This window comes from Pteronotus mesoamericanus, unplaced genomic scaffold, assembly GCF_021234165.1.
Source record: "Pteronotus mesoamericanus isolate MK-2021 breed Mesoamerican mustached bat unplaced genomic scaffold, CSHL_Meso_final contig_214, whole genome shotgun sequence".
NCBI lineage: Eukaryota > Metazoa > Chordata > Mammalia > Chiroptera > Mormoopidae > Pteronotus > Pteronotus mesoamericanus.
The window spans coordinates 5,824,575-5,845,506 of NW_026555089.1; the positions used below are offsets into that span (position 1 = coordinate 5,824,575).

Genomic DNA, 20,932 nt, shown 5'->3' on the forward strand with positions numbered 1-20,932 from the left:
GCCCGCGTAATCAGCCGCTTCGCGGCGGCAGTCGGAGAGCCTGTCCGTCCTCCTAGCTCTAACTCCGTCCGTCTGGGCGTGCCTGGTGTTCCCACCCCGTTAATCTGGGCGCGGGAGCCGCCCCCTCAGGCCCGCCTCGCGGGACAGACCCGCAAGAGCCTGAATATCGGGGGCTCGGCTGTGCTGGACTCCGTGGCTGACAGTGTCACCTTGGGCAGGTTTCCCCTGCCGGGCCTAGTTTTCCTTTCTGCACCAGGGAGTTGGGGGTGGGAGGTGAATTTAGTGAGCTGACTGCCCCCCTCCCAGCTCTCACATCTTGAGGCTTTTTGGCTTTCTGGGCAGCGTGGGGTCGTAGGAGCATTCTTAACAGTCCCCACTTGCCCCTGCTCTCCACAGGTTTTGTCCATGAACTCTGGAGAGAAGAAGCAAGAAGCAGCAGAGGCCAGGGGTCGGAGGCCTCACAGGCCCCGAGAACAGGTGCGTTCCCACTCCGCCCATCCCTGCCCCCCTGGTACGTAAGGGGACTCAGTCTTGCCTCCCTGGGAAATATGCTGGAGGGGTGGGACTGGGGACTGATGGGTCATACTGTTCTCTGGAGGGCACAGGGACTCTTCTCCCTCTGGTCTCCCCCCACAGCAGGCCAAGGTCACTCAGTGTTCAGGGTGGGGAGCAAGGCAGGATCACCACGGGGACCAGGGGCCACCTCTGAACTCTTGCAGGACCGAGATGTACAACTGTCCAAGGCTCTGTCCTATGCCCTGCGTCATGGGGCCCTGAAGCTGGGGCTTCCCATGGGGCCTGGTAAGTGAGGGTCTTAGAGGCTGGGGTCAGGGGGGCCTCCAGCGCAGGGAACAGTGTGAGCCTGTTTGCGACTGTTCTCCATGGCGCCCACCACAGCTCTGTGGGGACGGCATACAAGGTGCATCCCTCCATTTACAGGGAAGACCCAGAGCCTGATACCATGTCTGGGGCAGACTGGGAAAGGAGCCTCTCTCTGGGTCAGGCATGTGGCCCAATAAACACTTATCCCAAAAGTGGCCACCGGGTGGGGGGTGGGGGTGGTGCCAAGGAGGCCTATTGAGTATCTGCTTGAGCCAAGTACTGTGCTCAAAAGGGTCACTTTGTCTTGTGGCCCTCCATGAGGCAGATCCTGTTCCCTTGTCAGTTGAGGAAACTGAGGCACCGGAAAGGGAAGACTTTCTAAAGGTCACACAGATGACCCCTTGTGACCCCCACAGGGGTCCGTTCTGGTTGCCCGTGTCTCCTCCGTTAGCTTTGGCTCAGGCCAGAGCAAAGTCAGCTCCTGAGCACCCTGTCTGCCCTCAGGCGGCTTTGTGCCCCTGGGCGCCCTCCTGCAGCTGCCCCAGTTCCGCAGCTTCTCAGCTGAAGATGTGCAGCGCGTGGTGGACACCAACGCAAAGCAGCGATTCACCCTGCAGCCGGGGGACCCCGGCACTGGCCCTCTCATCCGGGCCAATCAGGGTCACTCCCTGCAGGTGGGGGTTAATGGGACGCGTGGGAGAGCAGGGTGGGGCCCCTGCCTGTGAGGGGGTCTCACTGCCACCCATCCCCTCACCCATACCAGGTCCCTGAGTTGGAGCTGATGCCCCTGGAGACCCCACAGGACCTGCCCCAGAAGCTTGTCCATGGCACATTCTGGAAGCACTGGCCCTCCATCCTGCTCAAGGGCCTGTCCTGCCGGGGAAGGACGCACATCCACCTGGCCACGGGACTGCCTGGGGACCCTGGTGTCATCAGTGGTCAGTTCCCGCCCCCCAGTGACTCCCACCCACTCTCTCCCCCCAGGTCCCCCTTCAAAGCCCCTCTACACCCTGTATCCAGCAGCAGCCCCTGCTGCCCACTGAGCCCAGGGCCCCAGCCACCCCAGGCCCCAGCTCCAGCTGTCTCTGCAGGCATGCGGTCAAACTGCGAAGTGGCCGTGTTCATCAATGGGCCCCTGGCCCTGGCAGGTGAGTCCAGACGCAGCAGGGACCGCCCTGAGCCTTCAGAGAGGGCCTGAGTCACATCTCTGGCTCTGTCTGCAGATGGAGTCCCCTTCTTCCGCTCTGCCAATGGGGTGATCCTGACGCCAGGGAATGCTGATGGCTTCCTGCTTCCCAAGTACTTCAAGGAGGCTCTGCAGCTACGCCCGACCCGTGAGAACCTCCCCTCCACCCCTGTTCTTTGTGCCTGAAGCTTGTGCCCTTCGCCTCTCTCCCGCTGCCAACCCCCACCCGACTTAGAGGTCTCCCTTCCTCTAACCAGCCTGTCTCCATCTCAGGAAAGCCCCTCTCCCTGGCTGGTAATGAAGACACGGAATGTCAGAGAGGTCCCAAGCATAGCTCCAGGGGAAGAAGGATGATCCAACAATAAAATATTTATTTTAAAAAAAGAAATGTAAAAAGATAACAAAAAAGAAACTCTAGCTTGAAACCGTGAATTATCATCCTGTAGCTACAGCCGGTGTTCCTTGTGTGCTCAGGGACGACAACTGGGTCGGGGTGTTGGTCTCGGCCACTCAGATAAGGGAGGGGCAGTGTTGTAGCGCTCAGGGCCCACCCACTCTCCCCGTCCTGGGGGATGGCGGAGTCTGGCCCAGCCAGGTCCCTGGTCTGCACAAGCCAGTGACAGTTGGTGAAAGCTCCCAGCTCAGTGCATGTCTGGAGAGGGTGTGGGCAGTGAGTCCCAGTGTGTGTGGGCTTAGGTGTGGCCATGGCAGGTGGTGAGCTGGACAGGGGCGGTAAGACAGGCCTCAGAAGGCCTCGTGGCCTCCTGTGAGCTGCAGGAAGAGGTCCTCATCCAGCTCCTCCCCTCGGGCGCGCTCTCTTGTTGACAGGAAAATGTAGCCCCCTATGTACTCGTGTACAATGCGGCAGCTGGCAGACACACAGCTGAAAGCCACGTTGATATGTTCATCAAACTCGATGGCTACCTGCAGGGTGGGCAGTTAGAGGGGGATGGTGGAGGTGGGAAGAGGGAGCAGCCCCTGCCCTGCCCTGGCTGGGTCTGGCCCACCCCCCTCTCCCTCCCCTCACCCCCGCTCTGGCCCACCTGCCGGATGTCCCAGTTGACATTCCACTGGCGCATGTTGCTGAAGCGCCAGGTCTTGACCACGTCGCCCACAGCCAGGTCAATGCGGATCAGTCGGTTGTTGGCGATGCCCAGGATCTCATCTTTCCTGCTGCCCTTGAACCTGGTCCCCAGGAGGACAGAGTGTGAGCAAGGCCCCACCCCACGTGGCCCCAGCGCCTGCTCACACAGCCTGGTGCGGCGCGCAGGCAGGCTGTGCAAGTAAGTCACTTAGGTTCTCTGGGCCTCGAGTTCCTCATCTGGAAAATGGGAGTTAATGGATATAATCATTATGGTACCATTTGGCCACATCAGGCAAATAGTTCATGCCTTTAAATAATTCTTGTATCATTATCTTTGTTGGCTTGGAAAACAGGTAGAGGCTCGCTCCCAGTCACAGCAGCCAACGTCGGCCCTGTCCTACAGACCGGTTGGCCAAGGCCCGAAGAGGGAACGGTCCGTGGCAGGGCTGGGACGGAGCTGGGTCCCCTGTTCCCCTGGCCTGATCTCTCTCTATCTGTGTTTGCTGTGGGTGCAGGGTGGGGTGGTGCACTGGGTGTCCTCAGTAAGGTCCGCCCCCAGAGAACAAGAAGGGAGGCTGTGGGGTGCCGCCCACAGGCAGCCTGTGGGGGCAGACAGGGCCGGGCGGGGCTCTTACCTGACCAGGACATAGGAGATGCCAAAGTCAGGCAGGGACTGCCAGGCCTGGATGAAGCGCAGCTGGGCCTCGGACAGCGAGAGCTGGGCCACGTTCTGGTGAGCTTCCAGGATCCGTGGGGTGAGCTGTGGGACCACACTGGTGAGGGGCTTCCGAAGTCCTTGAGACCCCCTGCCTGTCCCCGTCAGGGAGACAGGATGCTGCGCCCGGGGCAGGGGCAGTGCCCACGGTGGGGCTGCCCGGTGCCCCCTCACCACTCATCGACTGTGAGAGGAGCTAGGCCCTCAGGGGGGCATGGGCAGCTGTGCCGTGACCCCCTCTCCTCAGACGGGGAGAGTGGGCCAGCGCACTCAGTCTCAGGGACACGGGTGGGAGAAGGGATGAGGGAGCACGCGGCTTTTCAGAGGAAGGCCCCCTGGAGACCGAGGGGCCAAGATGGCCAGGGAAACACTGTGATCATTCCCACCACCCACCCCCTCTGGCACCTGTTTGGCCTTGAACTTTCGCTGGAAGCGGGGCGCAACAAGGCCGTAGGGGTTAAGGCCCTCGGGGGAGGCATCAGGTCCCTGGGGTTGGTGGCCCGAGCTGCCGGTGCCTGTCCGCTGCAGGCTGAGGAAGGCCAGGATGGCCTGCACCTCGCTGGCGTAGCTGCTGTCCGCCATGGTGCGGCCCTTGGAGGCCAGCCGGCAGCCGGCCATCCAGTGTGCGTACTGCTGCTCCTGGGGCCGAAGGAGGGCGAGAGGGCAGTGAGGGGCCAGGCGGACTCTGGTTCAGCCCACTGCCCCGCAACCCCCACCCCGCCCTAGGCCGCCCTGGCCTGGCGTAGCGCTCACATCCTGGCAGCGCAGATAGATCTCGCTCATGCCTTCAGGGGAGGGCACCAGGAGTTTGATGCAGAATTTCTGTCCTGAGACGTTGACATCAGGGACCACCTCACAGCCTGGAGGGAGAAGAAGGGGTGGGCTGGAGAAGGGGGGCCGTGCCTGCGAGGCCCCCACCCCTGGGAAAGGCCAGCCCTGCACAGCTGCCTGCCTGAGACCAGGGCCCCTTCCCCGGCACTCAGGAGGAAGCGGGCGCCCCACAGCGTTGCCGTGTCCCTGTCCTGGCCAGGCCACGCTCGCTCACCCTTGAGGTTGAGTTGCTGAACGGGGTCCCCCGGGGCTTCTTCCTGGCTCTTATAGTAGGACAGCGTGGTATCCTTGAACACCACCCAGTGCTGGCGGTAGCCCTTCAGGGTCAGCTTTCGGGGCCTGAGGGTGAGATGGGAGACAGTGACAGGCCACCTTCCTCCCTCCTCTTGTCACCTTCCACTGCGCCCCTGCAGCAGGGCTGCCAGCTCCACACCCGAACTCACCGGAAGATCCGGAGGTGGTCCTTCAGTTCAGGGATGGTGGTGAGGCTGTCCTGGGGAGCAGAGGAGTCAGAGGGGGCCTGGTTCCTGGGCTTGACCCTGTCCCCGACTCCAATCCCTGACCGGAGCCCCTTCTCACCAGCACATCTGTGCGCGTGGACCCCTCTAGCTTCACCTCCAGGTTGTTGAGGGCTGCGTCGAGGTCGTCCAGCCCTGGGTCTGGGCCCGCTGGCTCACTCACCTCCCCGCTCTGGGACAGCTTGTTGATGTGGTACTGGGTGGGGCACACAGCCAGGGAGGGCTCAGCGGGCAGCCTCTGCTCCCAACTGTGCCCTGAGCGGGGCTCCCCCAGAGACAGGCCCCTCCCTGGAAGACTCCTCCTGCCCCCGGACTGTCCTGCACCCTGCCACCCTGGGCCCCCAGGCCTGCCTGGCACCTGCAGGGCTGCAAACACCATCATCTCCTCCTCAGTGCAGTCGATCTCCTCCAGCAGCAGGTCCCACCGGGCCTGCTCGTACAGCTGCGTCAGCCGCACCGGGTCTGTCTGGAGCGGTGGGGGGTGGGGCTGGGTTGGTCAGGTGTCTAGTACTCTGCGCACCCCGCACGCCTGGCCCTGGGAGCCTTGAGCCTCGGCCCTCGTCCTGCCCCCCTGTGCTGTGACGAGCTTCGAGCTTGTTCATGGGCCCCACGTGGTCCTCAGAGCCTACCTGCCCCATCTGCCCAGGGAAGGGGCACCTTTTTCCCTCAGCTCTGCGACTGAGAAAGGAACTGGGTTGCAGGGAGGGATTCTGCATGAGGAAGCCTTCGGGAAGCCTTCCCTGAGGAGGTGACGTGCTGTGCTGAGATGTGAAGAACAATGGGCCACTAAAGGGAAGACTGGTTGGAAGGACATTCCAGAGAGAAGGAACGGGGTGCACAGCTCAGAAGGGGGTCCCGGTTACCCATGGAAAAAACAAGCCCAGGCTCCCTCTGCAACCCACCAAAAATGACGAAGGAGAGAGAGGCCTAGAGCAGGTGAGAGACAACATTTTGGAAGGTGAGAAGCAAAATGGGAATGGGAACTGGGTCGCTGGGATCTCACGTCCTTCCTTCCTGTTTTGTGGCAAAAGCACTAATGAGTTCTGAAAATAAGCAAAGAGCAAAAAGAACAGAGATCTGGACAAAGGCATCCAGTTCACATGGAGGGTCCAGGACAGGCTCTGGACTCTAATCTCCTGCTGGGAGGCAAGGGTGGGCTGAAAGGAGGACTGAGAAAGAGTATAAAAGGAGCAGGTCCCTCCCCACTCCCTGCAGCCAAGTGACAGCCAGTAGGCACCTGGCAGAGGCCAGAGATTTACTCTCCGAGATGCTGAGCCAGAGGTGCCCCCGCATTTGGTACTTCAGGCACAGCTGGCAGCGGTGGTGCAAGGTGCTGAGAGCAGATAAATTAAGGGAAGGCTGGCATTCTGGGAGGTGAGACACCCCAGCCCTTCCCCTTGTCTCCTAGGACCTTGGCAGTGAGCCTTCTGTGCCCAGTTGGGAGATTAGAAGGTTAGCTGCTAAGAAACTGATGAGCTAAAGAGAACCCCCCCCCAAGAGCGGCATTCCTGCCCAAGTATCCCCAGGAGGCCCCCCAAATGCCAAGCCCTATTCATGCACCCAGGGTTTCCAACTGGCTGATAAGAGCCTTCCTTGTAAATATGAAAGGACTGGCAAGGATCCCCCACCTTTATTGAAAGCTGCTAGCATGAGCTCTACAGACAAAGACAAACAGGAGAAAAAGAGCTTGGAACCCTGGCTGATGTGGCTCAGCGGATTGAGTGCTGGCCTGCGAACCAAAGGGTCTCTGGTTCAGTTCCCAGTCAGGGCATGAGCCTGGGTTGCCGGCCAGGTCCCTGATGGGGGACGCGTGATAGGCAACCGCACATTGATGTTTCGCTCCCTCTCTCACTCCCCTCCTCTCTCTCTAAAACAAGTAAATTTAAAAAAAAATTTTTAAAGAGCTTGGAGAAAATAAAGAAAATGTAGGGAGCAGAAGAAAACTTCCAACACGAGTCAAAATCCTTCCAGAGATGAAAATACTGTACTCATAAAGCAAGAACAGGATCCTATTTTAAAAAGGAACATAATTAGAAAGTTCTAGTAATTAAGACTGTGTGGCATTGGCAATGAGAAACAAGTTGACCAATGGTACCAAGAGAGCCAGAGACCCAAACATGTACATTCACCTAACTTAGGACAAAGGTGATCCCACAGTCACTAGGGAAAGAATGCTCTTTTGAGTAAATGACACTGGGTCAATTGGATACCTGAGTCAAAAAAACTATCTGCACCCCTGCCTGACACCACATACAAAAAGCAATTCTAGATGGACTGCAGATTCAAATGTGAAAGTTAAAACAGAGGCTTTAGAGGAAAATAAGACTACATCTTTGTGATCTTGATACAGGAAAAAAAAGATTTCTTAAATGGGCTGCAAAAGATGTTAATCATAAAAGAAGAAATATAAATCAGAGTTTATTAAAGTTAGGAACTTTTGTTATCAAAATAAACCATTAATGTGCTCACTTTGGCGGCACATATACAAAATAAACCATTAAGAGAAGATACATTCACAATATATTTATCTGACAAAGTACTCATATATCGACTGCATAAAGAATTACAAAGCAGCCCTGGCCGGTGTGGCTCAGTGACTTGAGTGCCAAACTGTGAACCAAAGGGTCGCTGGCTCTATTCCCAGTCAGGGCACGTGTCTGGGTTGTGGGCCAGGTCCCCAACAGGGGGCATGCAAGAGGCAACCACACATTAATGTTTCTCTCCCTCTTTCTCTCTCCCTTCCTCTCTCTAAAAAGAAATAAACAATCTTTAAAAAAAAATTTAAGCCCTGGCTGGTGTAGCTCAGTGGATTGAGCGCCAGCCTGCGAACCATGGGTTGCCAGTTTGATTCCCAGTCAGGGCACATGCCTGGGTTGTGGGCCAGGTCCCCAGTAGGGGGTGCACAAGAGACAAACACACACTGATGTTTCCCTCCCTCTCTCCCTCCTTTCCCCTCTCTCTTAAAAAAAAAAAAATTCTTTTAAAAAAATTTTAAAAAATTTTAAAAATTTCTAAAAAAAAAAAAAGGACTACAAAGCAGTATGAAAAAGGCAAGCAAGTCAACATAAAAATTGCCAAAAAACTTGAACAGAAACTTCACAAAAGAAGATTTCCAACTGGCTTATGGCCATATAGTAAAGGGCTCAACTTGATTTGTCATCAAGGAAATGTAAATCATCAAGGAAATTCAAGCCACATAAAAGGCACATCGTGGCCGTCCTGGGTTGGGTGTGGGAGGAGGAATGACTGCAAATGGGCACTAGAGAGCTTTCTGGGGTGATGGCGATGTTCTAAAGTGGGGCTGCAGCGATAGTTGCACAACTGTACACGTTTACCAAAAATAAACAATGCTTACAACGGGTGATTTTTATAGTGTGTAAATTATATCTCAGTACAGCCGTTTTAAAAAGCACACAGATGAAAAAATCATATGACATACCTTTACATGCCTTCAGAATGGCTACGATGGGAAAGATCAGAAATACCATGTGCTGGTGAAGCTGTGGAGCAGCTGACACTCTCGCACACTGCTGCTGGGGGCCAGTTGGTGCAAGCATTTGGAAAGGTGTTTAACAGTCACCTACTACAGGCTCTCAATGTCTGCCCTGGAACTAAGCAATCCCACCTCTGGGTGTGTACCCTACAGAAGTGTGTGCCTGGCCCTGGCCGGGTAGCTCAGTTGGTTAGAGCGTTGTCCTGATAGTCCAAGGTTGCGGGTGCCATCCCTAGTCAGGGTACACAGAAGAAGTAACCAATGAATGTATCAATAAGTGGAACAACAGATCAGTGTTTCTCTCTCTCTCTTTCTCTAAAATGAATCAATAAAAAAACTTAAAAACTTAATTTCCCCATTTCTTTTTTTCAAAGATTTTATTTATTTACTTTTAGAGAGAGGAGAAGGGAGGGAGAAAGGGAGAGAAACATCAATGTGCGAGAGATACAGTGATTGGTTGCCTCTCACACCCTGCCAACCGGAGACCCGGTCTGCAACCCAGGCCTGTGCTTTGCCTGGGAATCGAACCAACAGCCTCTCAGTTTGCAGGCCAGAGCTCCGTCCACTGAGCCATATCAGTCAGGGCCCCCATTTATTTTTTTAAAAAAAGGGAAAGAAATGTATAATTATGTTCACCAAAAGACATTTACTACAATGGTCATAGCATCTCTGTTCTTAATAGCCTGAATCTGGAAATTGCACAACGCCTGCAGATCAACAGTAGAATGGAAATTAGTTGTGGATTATTGACATAACAGGATATGACATATCAATGAGAAAGAATAAACAACAACTATGCACCACATGAATGAATCATACAAGCATAATACTGAGTAAAAGAAGTCAGACATAAAAGTATAGACTGTGTGATTTCACTTATGTAGATTTCAAACACATGCAAAACCTATCTATGGTGTTAGAGTAACAATAGTTGTTGCCTCTGTGGCCTGGAAGGGGGAAAAGGGGGGGCCTCGGTGGGCAGTAAAGTGCTGTAAGCTTTAAAAAGAAACACTCAGAAAATAAGAGCTCTTAGAATTTAAAAATACAGCTGCAGAGATTAAAAGTTGAACAGTTCTTTTGGAAGATAAGTCAGGAAATTCCAGAAAGTAGAATAAAGACAACGAGCTTAAAAATAAAAAAAGATAAATGTCTAATTTGTTTCTTTGAAAAATCAATCCAGGAGGTGTAATATCTGTTAGATCCTGTAAAAAATAAACAAACAAACAAACAAACAAGGAACAGAAAAATGGAGGGGAGAAAGTTATTATTATTTTTTAAAGATTTTACTTGTTTATTTTTAGGGAGGAGAGAAACATCAACATGTGTTTGCCTCCCAGGCACCCCCTACTGGGGACCTGGCCTGCAACCCAGGCATGTGCCCTGACTGGGAATCGAACCGAAGACCTTTTGTTCGCAGGCCAGCACTCAATCCACTGAGCCACACCAGCCAGGGAGAAGGGAGAAAATTATTGAAGAAATTGTAAAGGGCATTTTTCCAGAACTGGAGGGCCAGGTTTCTAATTTGAAAGGGCTCAGCAAGTGTGCAGGTCAATCAATGAAGAAAGATCCATACTATCGAGAGATTTAGAACACCAAGCGATAAGGAGGAGTTTTTTTTTAAGTTTCTGATACCTGCTCCCTACCTCCAAGAAAAAAAGTAAAAGTGTGCATCCCGTATAGAATGACAGAAAATAAAAACAGCATCACACTTTTCAACAGCAACACTGGAAACCAGAAGACAGTGGCTTCAAAACTTGGCTGGAAAATGCTTCCAACCCAGAATTCTACACCTAGCCAAACTATTATGTAAGTGTAGAACACTGACCTTTTCAGACATGCAAGATTTCAAATTGTTTGTCTTACATACCCTTTTTGGGGAAGCTATTGAAATATAACGTTCCATCAAAACAAGGGAGTTGGTCAAGAAAGAGGAACACGGTGATCCAGAAACCAAGAAGCCCCATGTAGCACTTCCCAGGAAATAATGAAGAGAAATCTAAGGACAGCAGTTGTGCAGTGAGGGTACAGCGCTTACTATCCCATGGTCCCAAGAAGGAAATCACACTGACTGATGTCCTAAAGTGATCAACCACTTGGAAAGAAGTCTTTTGGTTGGGTTGCAATTTTGGAGGGGCTTGGACGTGAAATATTCCCCCTCATCACTGTGAAGACCCTCAGTGATGAGCCACAGCCACTGATAGCCTTTTGGGGTCTCTTTTCTAACTGCGCACAGGCAATTAATAGAAAAATAGGTTAATAAAAATATAGCAATTAGGAACTATAAAAAACATGACCAAGAAAGGAAATATCATTACTCTGTGGCTTAGCTGAGAACACTATTTATATGTGTGACTATATATAGCCATGATCATGTTGTTTTTAACCAAAAACTATAGCACATCTCAACTAGAAATGGGTAAAGAAGTGTGTGTATTGTAGGGGAAGGGGTAGGGTGTAAGACAGCTAAATTTTCATCTTTTATGCAAAGACCAAGGAATAGAAAATATCTAAGCATGTTATAGAGACATAAACACTAGAATAAAAAACTAGAGTTAAAAATTTACATTCTCTCAGGATCAGAAATCTGGGATAAGGGGAGGTACAGCAGAGAACTGTTTGTTGTTGTTATTACAAACCTGCTAAGGCTACTTAACTCTTTAAACCATCATATATTGCTTTAACAGAAAATAGAATTAAAAAAAAAAAAGAACAACAAAGACCAAATAGTTTTTAGATACTGGACAACTGACCACATGGAACAGCAATCCCTGAGGGAAGGGGAAACAAAGTGACCCCTAAGATTGCCCCAGCTGACTACCTGGAGAGAGTTTCTAGGCTGTAGCATAAGGATCCCAAACAGAGCCCAGCATTATCCCCTGAGCTGAGGAAATACAGTTGAGAATTGAGGAAGTCCAAGGTAGCCAGGGTTCACAGGACAGAGTACTGGAGAGGAGACAGCTGCACAGAGAGAGGCTTTGGGGCTCAGCAGAGGGCTCCTCTTGCATCTTCACTGAGTACAGATCAGTGTGTGTGTGCAAGGAAACTACCCAAGGTTGGCGGAAGAAAACACTGGAAAGGAGCAGGTGAAACACTTACCAGATCTTACATGGAGTGGGAATATTCACATTCCCAACAGCCACATTAGAGAAATCTCTTCCTACATGGTGCATCATATACTCAGAAGGCTAATTACTCCCTTTATAAGGGGAGAAATTAGCCCTAGATTAAACGATGTTCTTGTCCTGTCTAATTATCTAATGAGCAAACTGCTTCCAAACTTTGGGGTTATCTTAAATTTATCCCCCAAAAAGTTTTATAAATACTTAAAGGACTATAGCCCTGGCTGGTATGGCTTACTGGACTGAGCACCAGCCTGGGAACCAAAAGGTCACAGGTTCGATTCCCAGTCAGGGCACATGCCTGGGTGTGGGTTGGTTCCCCAGTTGGGGGAGTGCGAGAGGCAACCAACTGATGCAGCTCTCTTACTTTGATGTTTCCCTCCTTCTCTTTCTTCCTCCCTACCCCTCTCTCTAAGAAGCAAATAAATAAAATCCAAAAAAATATATATCTAAAGGACCACAAAAAACGAAAACAAAAACAGAAACCCCAGCACCCAAGAACAGAAAATTTGTCATGTCTGGCAGCAAATAAAAAATGACCAGGCTTGACTATAAGCAGAAAAATACAACTTATAATGAGATCAATAGTCTATGGAAATAGATCCAGAAATGATAGAGCTGATAAAATTTGTAGACAAAAACACTAGAAGTCATTATAAATACAGGGTGGGGCAAAAGTAGGTTTACAGTTGTGGGTATGCAAAACACAGTTTCTTCCATTATTATTATTAATTACTGTATTATTTTTCATACGAACAACTATAAACCTACTTTCCCTCCACCCTGTATATCCTGTATGTTCAAGAAAGTAGAGAAGAGCATGAGTATGTTAGGAGAGATAACGAAAATGTTAAAAAGATCAAAATTGAGCCCAGTGAACCCTAAGCATGGGAAACCTGAAATGAACCAAGGCACATGATAATCAAATTGTTTAAAACCAGCAAAAAAAGAAAATCACAAAAGCAATCAGGAAAAAAAAGACACACTGCCTACATAGGAACAAAGAATGATGGCAGACCCATCATTGGAAGCAATGTAAACCACAAGACTATGGAGTTAGGTTACCGGTGAGGGCGGGCGGGGGGCCTGTCAACCAAGATTTCTACACCAAGTGAAAATATCTTTCAGAATCACAGACAAAATAATGACTCATACAGGCATATAGAAGTTGCAAGAATTCATCATCAGGTCAGAGAAATGTTAAGAAAAGTCCTCCAGGCAAACAGAAAATGCTATTGGCTGGAAATCTGGTCTATGCACAGGAATACAGAGCATGGGAAATGGTGAGTGTGTGGGCAGGAATAGAAGACTTTTTTTCATATGTTATGAATGTCTTTACTGGACCCTTGGCAGATGGAACTGTTCTGTAGCCATGTTAATAACCTGTCTGGGATACTGGTTGAGGGCAACTAGGTAAAGGGTATCTAGGTATCTAGGACTTCTGTGTGCTATTTCTTTTTTTTTAAAGATTTCATTTATTTATTTTAAATAAATTTTTAAAGGTTTTATTTATTTTTAGAGAGAGGGGAAGAGAGGATGAAAGAGAGGGAAAGAAACATCAATGTGTGGTTGCCTCTCGCGCGCCCCCTAAATGGGGACCTGGCCCCGCAACCTAGGCATGTGCCTTGACTGGGAATCAAACCGATGACCTGTTGCTTCGCAGGCCAGTGCTCAATTCACTGAGCCACATCAGCCAGGGCTATTTCTTAACAGCAGCCTGTGAATCTATAGTTACCCCAAAACTAAAATGTAGTAAAAAAACAATTGACTGGTTAAAGCAAAAGTAGTAACAATGACAACTCAACATTCTACTCTTAGGTGTATACTCAAGAGAAATGAAATTCTAAGTTCACTAAAAAATTTGTACATGAATATCCATAACAGCATTATTCATAAGAGCCAACAAATGGGGGGAACCCAATGTCTGTTGATATAGATAAACATCTATCCAATGGAATATTACTCAGCTATAAAGATGAGTAAAGTACTGTGCTGACCAGTGTGGCTCAGTTGGTTGGCTGTCATCCTGTAAAGTGAGAGGTCATGGGTTCAGCTCCCGGTCAGGGCACATGCCTGGGTGGCAGGCCAGGTCCCAGCTGTGGGCATGCGAGAGGCAACCGATTGATGTTTCTCTCCCTCTCTTTCCTCCCTCCCTTCCACTCTCTCTAAAAATAAATAACTAAAATCTTTTTAAAAATTCTTTTTAAAACAATGAGTAAAGCACTGAACCATGCTGTACAGCATGGACGAACCTTGAAAACATGGTGCTAAATTAAAGGAGCCAGACACAAAGAGCCACACTGATAAGAAATGCCCAGAACAGGCAAAGCTATAGAGACAGAAAGGAGCTCAGCTGTTGCCTGGGGCTGAGGGGAGTGGGGGGTGAATGGGGAGGGCCAGCTAATGAGTGAGATTCCTTTTGGGGTGATGAAATGTTCTAAAACCGGTGGTGATGATGGTTGCACAACTCTGTGAATATAATAAAAACCATTGACTTGTACATTTCCAATGGGAAAATTATATGACATGTGAGTTATTTCTTAATATAACACCATACCAACAATCACAGAAACAATCGTGGCAGTGCATCGTGGGCTTCGGCAGGAGGAGAAGTAAAGTGCACAGTAACGGGAGGGGAAGTGAGAGGATCCTGTTGTAAGGCTCTTTGTATGCGAAGCGGCAGTATTACTAGGTGGTAATAGCATATTTGTACTCTAACCCCCCACAAAGCAGCTTAAAAAAAAAGCATAGCTACTAAGCTAATATAAAGGAAATAAAATGGGATCATGAAAATGATCAAATCCAAGAAGGTAGGAAAGGCCAGAGAAGGGAAAAAGAAAGTCCCCAGGAGAGGAAGGAGGTGTTGCCGATGGAAAGGCGTGGGCAGGGCCGGATCAGGCTGGGCCTCTGGGAGTGGCAACTGGGGCCACAGGCTGCACAGAAGCCTTTTAGGCAGGAGTCACATGGCCTCAGGTGCCTTTGTAGGTGTTCCTTCCAGAGCTGTGGGGAGGGCAGAGGTCCGGGGGGAGGCCCAGGGGGGAGGAAGGGCTACGGGTACCGCAGGACAAGAGACAGAGGAGAGCTGGTGGTTTAGGATTTTAGTTCAAGGGAGGATCAACAGGACACCATGAGGGACGGGGTGGGAGGGACAGGGAAGGATCCAGAGTGTCCTACATCTGGGCTTTGCAATGAATCCATGAGTGGGAGGAGGAGGCGCTGGGCAGCCTCAGCACCCAGAGCGCCGCTGCCCACCGGAGCCTGCGGGACCTACCGAGGCGCCCGAGTGGAGGTGGCCAGCTGGACACACGCGTCTAGAGCTCAGGGCAGAGATGTCTGGGCTGGAGATTATAAAATTGGGAGCCATAAAGAGCACTGATGATATTTAAGTCCACAAGACGAGATTTCTGAGAGAAAGGGCGGAAAGGAGGAGGCAGGTTGGGCCCGGGGGCTCGCCCACACCCAGAGGCTGTGCGGTGGGAAGCAGAGCTAAGGAGCCTTCGGGGCAGCTGGAGACCCTGAGTGTCCGGGTGTCACAGGCGGCTGGGTAACGACTGGGCAGGCAGTGAGCAGAGGACGGACAGCAGACAGGACAGGGGCACCTCGGCGCACGCGGGTAGGACAGAAGATGCCAGGACAGATTTGGCTGAGGAGAGCGGAGGAGCCGAGGGGTTCTCAGGAGAGGTTGGGAACAGGCGCCAGGGTTCCGGAACAAAGGCCGGGGACCCCGAGGGCTCTGTAGACTGTGCTGCCATTAGGTTTTCAGTGACAGGGGGCAGAGAAGGGGGGCAGAGGAACTGCCTGTGGGGTTCTGGTGGTTTCTCAGAGGTCTGCATGGAGCCTGTTGGTTGCCAGTGGGGACAGTCAGCCTGGAGGGACATGTGCGCACTGGTACCTGCCTCTGGTCCCTCACTCACCCCCGTCCCTGCAGGTCCAATGGAGAGGAAGGAGGTGATGCCGATGCCATGCCACCCCCTCCAGGAAGCCGTCCCTGAGCCCAGGTGCTGGGTGAGCAGGCTTCCCCAGGGCGCGCCCTCTGTCCACACTGATCAGTTGTCATTTTCCCCGAGGCCCTTGGCCTCAGCCCAGGCCCAGTGTTGTGTGGGCAGAGTTAATAAACAGAGGTGGATGGACAAATGGACAGAGACAGACCCCCACAAGTCTTAACGTTCCCGGAGCCCTGACCCCTGAGCCTCAGTCCCCACGGCTCCCGGCCCCGACCCACCTTAGGATCCAGGTCGAAGAAGCTGTAATACTTGAAGCGCAGCCAGAGCGTGTCTCCGGACTTGATGCCCTGCTGCATGAGGCACCGCGAGGAGTCCAGCCACCTGGGCCACGGCACAGGCAGGGGTCAGGGCTGAGCCAGGTAGGGTGGGGGGCGGGGCAGGGGGCTGGGCAGGAGGCTTGGGGGCGAGCACACACATAGAGGAAAGGCCTGGAGATAGGAGGCATGGACCTGGGGCGAGCAAGGCAGGCCAGGTGTGAGCCGCGGGAGCGGGGGCCACACCCAAGGCGGGGTGGCCCAGGTACAGACCCGGCAGGCAGTGCACCTGCTGTGGAGCTGGGCCTTGTCCAACAGGGAGCCGGGCCGAGGCAGGCGCTGGAGCTGGAGGGGGTCGGGCGGCGGCTGTGGGCGGCTCAGCATGTGGTAGCAGGCCTCCGTCTGGGCGCTGTCTGAGAAGTGGGCGGGCATCCCCCGGAACAACGCCGGGGCCATGCCTGGAGAGCAGGCTGGGGTCAGCGAGGCCCAGCCCCCAGCCCTGGGCCCCATGGGCCTGCCCCGGGCCCAGCCCCGGCCCACCCAGCCACTGCTCACCCCCAGCCAGGACGACCTTGGTCAAGTCATACACCTCCTCCTCCGGCTCCTTCTCCTTCTTCTTCTTCTCCTTCTTCTCAGGAGCCCGAAGCAGAGACAGCTCCTCAGGGTGCCGGATGCCTATGGGAAGCTGGGGCCTCAGCGGGCACCAGGTTCTGCCCTGTGGCCTCTTGTCCCAACCTCCCAACCATGGGCACTTCGGGGCAGGTCACAGCCCCACAGGCAGGATGGAGACAAGAGTAGCAAAGACAACATGACAATAGCTGGGCCTGTAAAGGGAGAGGACCAGCCCCCTTGCAGTGGCCTTGCAGCATGGCAGAGGGGGGACCATCGGGGACTCACTGAGGAGGCGGCAGATGGCAGCCACAGCCTGGAAGAGGGGTTGTGAGAAGCTGGCTCGGAGGCGCACAGCTCGGCGATTAGGCAGCCGCAGGATGACCGGCCGGTGCTGGGGCCCAAAGAAGAGTCGGGCATCGGCCAGGATGCCGTACTTATCCAGCGTCCAGTGGGTCTGCAGCAGCCATTGCCGCTTCTGTTCCCACCAAATGGCGTGGTCTGACCAGTCCTGCTTGCGCTCTGCAGGGCCACAGGAAACGGGGGGCGGTGCATATCAGCCTTGGAGGGTCTTGCCCCCAACCCCAAGGCAGAGCACGAGCCTAGTATTCAGAGGCCTCTGATGACTTCCCTTCTCCTGCTCAAGCCAAGGGTGGGGCCAGGTTGGGTTGCCTTGGGGTCGAGGCCAAGATCATGGCGGAATGGCTCTTTCCCGGCTAACCCTGCTCAGCCTTCTGGGCTCAGTCGCTACATCACTTCCTAGAGAGCCCCAACCTAGAATCTGTGTGCCCCAGTCTTATTGTCCCTGCCTCACGTGCTCCAGCCCGTTGGGTGCCCCCATGCGGCCCCTCTTGTGCTCCTGAAAATCCTGGCTCATGGACACCTCCCTGGCTTCCCCTGGGAGCTCGGGGCAGGGGCTGTGGCAGAGCCCGGGGCTGCATCTGGCACGCAAGAGCAGGTGCTCCGACAGTATTCAGTGGTTCCTAGTTCTGCGACCGTGGCTGAGCCCTTAACCCCTCTGTGCCGCAGTTTCCCGATTAGTGAGACGGGAGCAGTAACCACCCTGGTCCCAGGGACACTGGACAACGCCCACTCTGCTGAGCGCCAGTCCGATGCACTAAGGAATGAGTGGAAACGGGAGGGATGGACCCAGTGGCCCCATTGCAGGGGCAGGGGCTGGAGGGACTTGGCTTGGGGGGCCCTGCAGTGGGTGGCGGGGTGGCATCTGTCTGTCTGTCTCCCGGTTTAGGCCTCTTGCTTTGCTGCGTGCCATGCCCTGGGGCCACCCAGGTCTTCACCGCTCAGCCCTGAGTCTTGCTTGGTCCGAGGGACCTTCTGTTTCCAACTTCTGCTTTCACTGTCTCCTTGGTCCCTACCTCCTGGAGGCTCCCCTCAACTCCTCAGCCTTTTGGCCAGGCTCTCCTGGGGCCCTGTGCTGTCCAACTGACCTCGCTCCCCAGAGGCCTGTGGTGGGTTGGCTGGGCCTGAGGAAACCCCCCCCTCCCCGCCCCCCGCAGGCCACAGGGGCTCTGGGCTGGGACTGAGGCAGGAGATAGTCAGGAAGCAGGAAATTCCAGCGCTGCCCCAGAGCTAAGATAAAGGATGGAAGAGACCCTGTTCTAAGACTGGTAGTTTCTGCATCTGGAAAAGCATTGAATCCTAGTGAATCAGGAATGCACCTGTGCAGAAGATGCTACCTGACCCCTGCTTCATTATAATATCATTATAATAAATTAGCATTGTGGGACCCCCTTCCCAGTAGCCAATGGAGGAAAACATGGGAGACCCACCCTAAGGAATAAAAGCCCTCCAGCCCCTGAGTTTGGGGCGGCTGCTGGGAGGCTCTGCTCTGCTCTGCTAAGAGTCGGGCTGCTCCCATGTTCTGTGTGGCTTAATAGATCTGCTTTCTCTTGCTTTCTGCTATAAACTCTGTGTGTTCGGTTCAATTTTTTGTCTGCAATCACCAAAACCTGGTTACCTGTGCCCACCTGTGACAGGACTATTGCCCACCGGCCTGCCTTCCAGCTCTGGCTATGGGAAGGCGCCTTCCGCCTCCCAGGAAGGGGCAGTCCCCACCCCCGGCAGGGAAAGGCGAGGAGATGTCACTGGCCCTGCTCCTTTCAATGGCGGATACCACAGGGTGCGCTGCTGTAACTTCCTGTGGGGGCAGGGCCTCCCACCCTGCACCCGCCTGCCTGCTGAGGCTTCCGCCTCAGGGAGGAGGTGTGGGAGGGGGCCCTCAGGCCCCCAGGAGCCCCGTCTCCTCTCCCCTCAGACTCCGAGAATGTGACCTCTTCCTCAGCCCAGTCAAGGCCCCTTCTGCCCCTAGAAGTGGGGGAATCGAGGACTGTGACTGGGCCTGCTCCTTGGGGACTTAGCAGAACCAGCTGGAGTGTGAGGAAGGGAGGAGAGACATTGGGAGGAGGGGAAATGGGGGAAATGTCTCTTTTGGAACCAAATGATTAAGCTGGCGCCTGAGTCACTGTGACACTGTTATCAAGCGCTGTGCAGAAGGGAAGTGCATGGGACAGCTGCTGGAGCCATCCCACAGTGCTGAGGTCAGCAGCAGGGCCGAGGGGCACTCACTGAGCTCCTCCACGATCTTCAGGAGCACCCCGCCGATGTGCGACTCCCCCGTGACCCGCAGGGTGACCGACTCGGCCTCGGGGTCCTCCTCTCCCACAAACACCCGCAGCTCCCAGGTCGAGTCGATGTAGTCCCCGGTGGCCGTCTTCATGCCCGCCATGGTGGTGGCGGCGGCGGCGCTGCAGTGAGGACAGGGAGGAAGCGACGTGGGCAAGGCGCTGGGCCTGGTTGGCTGCCCAGTTCAGGTAGAAGAGGCCCCACAGTGCCCTGGGCCAGGGGGAGAGCAGAGCAAACCCGCAGGCTGTACACCATCATAGCAGCAAGAAACGGGGGGACTGAGTTGTTCCAGGCAAACCTCAGATCCCCTCATCATCGTGATGGTTGAGCTGCAAGGACCCGTGTCATCCAACCCACTGCTGTCTCACACACAGGAAGACTGAGGCCCAGTGAGGCTAAGAAGAGCTCACTCGAGAGCACACAGCGTGATGGCAGAGCTGGGCACAGCCTCCATCTGTCCTCCTGGCCCGCAACTCACCCCAAGGCCACACGGGCAGCTGCCTGCCCTGGAAATGGTTGTAAGCGCAGGTCAGGAAATAATTCAACCCTAGCCCAAAGCTGAGATCCCAACATCCCAGACGAGCTGAGGCCTCTCTAGGGCAGTGGGAAGTCTACTTCTCCAGGCTCCGCATGGAGGAGGCCATGCTGGGCAGAGGGGCTGTGGGAGGGCGAGGAGGAGAAGGGTCCCCGCTTACCTTGCTGGCAAGGGGCTGGGGCGGCAGGTGGAGGGTTGGAGTGTCAGCCCCTCCTGACCTCAGCCCCAACACCTGCAACGACTGGGCGCTTCTTCCTCCTCTGCTTTCTCTTCGCAGCTTCCTTCAGAGAGCAGCCTCCCAGTCTTAATCAGGGCGGGCTCAGCCCCTCCCCAGGGCGGGCTGGTGGCTCTGGGTGCAGGAAGCCAACTGCCAGGCTGTGCAGGGCTCCAGGGTGGCCCCGCCTTGGTTCTCAGTGAGCACAGGAAGCCAGGGAGGAGTGGGGCTGGTAGACCCGCCACCAAAAGGTCCCTCATTTTGAGGTTGCTCAGGTCAAGAGAAGCCACCCATTTATGTTCGTGGCTAGGTGCCCTGTAAGAAGCCACCTCTCATCTCCAGGCTGTCATGAGGTGGGGGTGGCTCTGGGCCACACAACATCACCGGGATGCCAAGGAGAGCCATGGAATTGAAAAGACTGAATCCGGGTTATTTAGGACTTGGCAGGTCAAGTCGGCTCAAGTAAGACCCAATGTCCCTGTATTACCAGATACTTAAAGGCCCAAGGGAAAAACAACTTCCTTAAGCCTTTCCTGACTCCAATATGGCCTCTATTTCCAAACTAGTCCATTTCAGAGCTGCCCCAGGACCCAGCTGAAAACCGGCCCATGGTTCACAGCTGCCCTGGCCTGCGCCTCCAGGGAGGCTTCAAACCCACCACCCCCTCCCTGTGCCACTTGCAAGGACTCCCCGGCACGCCAGAGGCTCAATCCTGCCAAGTCCCTACTCAAGTGTGACCTCAGAGGGTCTCTGGTAGCCCAATCTGCTCCCCCCGCCCCGCCCCGCCCGACGCCCAACCTGCACTTGGATGTTGGCTTTGGGAGAGCCAAGCTCCTGGCTCCCGGCACTTGGAACATGGCTTTCCCAGAAAATCAGCTGTGGGCTGGAGGGAACTGGGCCTGAAG

General features: G+C 53.8%; 2 protein-coding genes across 4 annotated transcripts; one reads left to right on the forward strand and one right to left on the reverse strand.

Annotated features, from left to right (window-relative positions):
* Window positions 1-4: 4 nt before the first annotated feature.
* On the forward strand, window positions 5-2,420 carry TRPT1 (tRNA phosphotransferase 1). Of its 3 annotated transcripts, XM_054570972.1 has the most exons (8): window positions 5-214; window positions 397-477; window positions 720-801; window positions 1,327-1,496; window positions 1,586-1,760; window positions 1,914-1,970; window positions 2,046-2,156; window positions 2,282-2,420. In XM_054570972.1, exons 2-8 carry the CDS (start codon window positions 406-408, stop codon window positions 2,371-2,373), a joined length of 759 nt encoding a protein of 252 aa, XP_054426947.1. In that variant the 5' UTR covers window positions 5-214; window positions 397-405; the 3' UTR covers window positions 2,374-2,420. The 3 variants fall into 3 exon arrangements, with proteins under 3 accessions (XP_054426947.1, XP_054426946.1, XP_054426945.1); XM_054570971.1 differs by having other exon boundaries at window positions 5-218; window positions 1,586-1,970; XM_054570970.1 differs by having other exon boundaries at window positions 1,586-1,970.
* An 11-nt stretch (window positions 2,421-2,431) lies between these two features.
* On the reverse strand, window positions 2,432-20,056 carry FERMT3 (FERM domain containing kindlin 3). Its single transcript, XM_054570969.1, has 15 exons — window positions 19,974-20,056; window positions 19,222-19,400; window positions 16,924-17,157; window positions 16,582-16,701; window positions 16,316-16,484; window positions 15,991-16,093; window positions 5,515-5,622; window positions 5,218-5,352; window positions 5,082-5,131; window positions 4,853-4,977; window positions 4,561-4,667; window positions 4,213-4,446; window positions 3,728-3,852; window positions 3,052-3,193; window positions 2,432-2,932 (listed from the first exon to the last, which is right to left on the reverse strand). Exons 2-15 carry the CDS (start codon window positions 19,379-19,381, stop codon window positions 2,753-2,755), a joined length of 1,992 nt encoding a protein of 663 aa, XP_054426944.1. The 5' UTR covers window positions 19,382-19,400; window positions 19,974-20,056; the 3' UTR covers window positions 2,432-2,752.
* Between the last annotated feature and the right edge of the window lie 876 nt (window positions 20,057-20,932).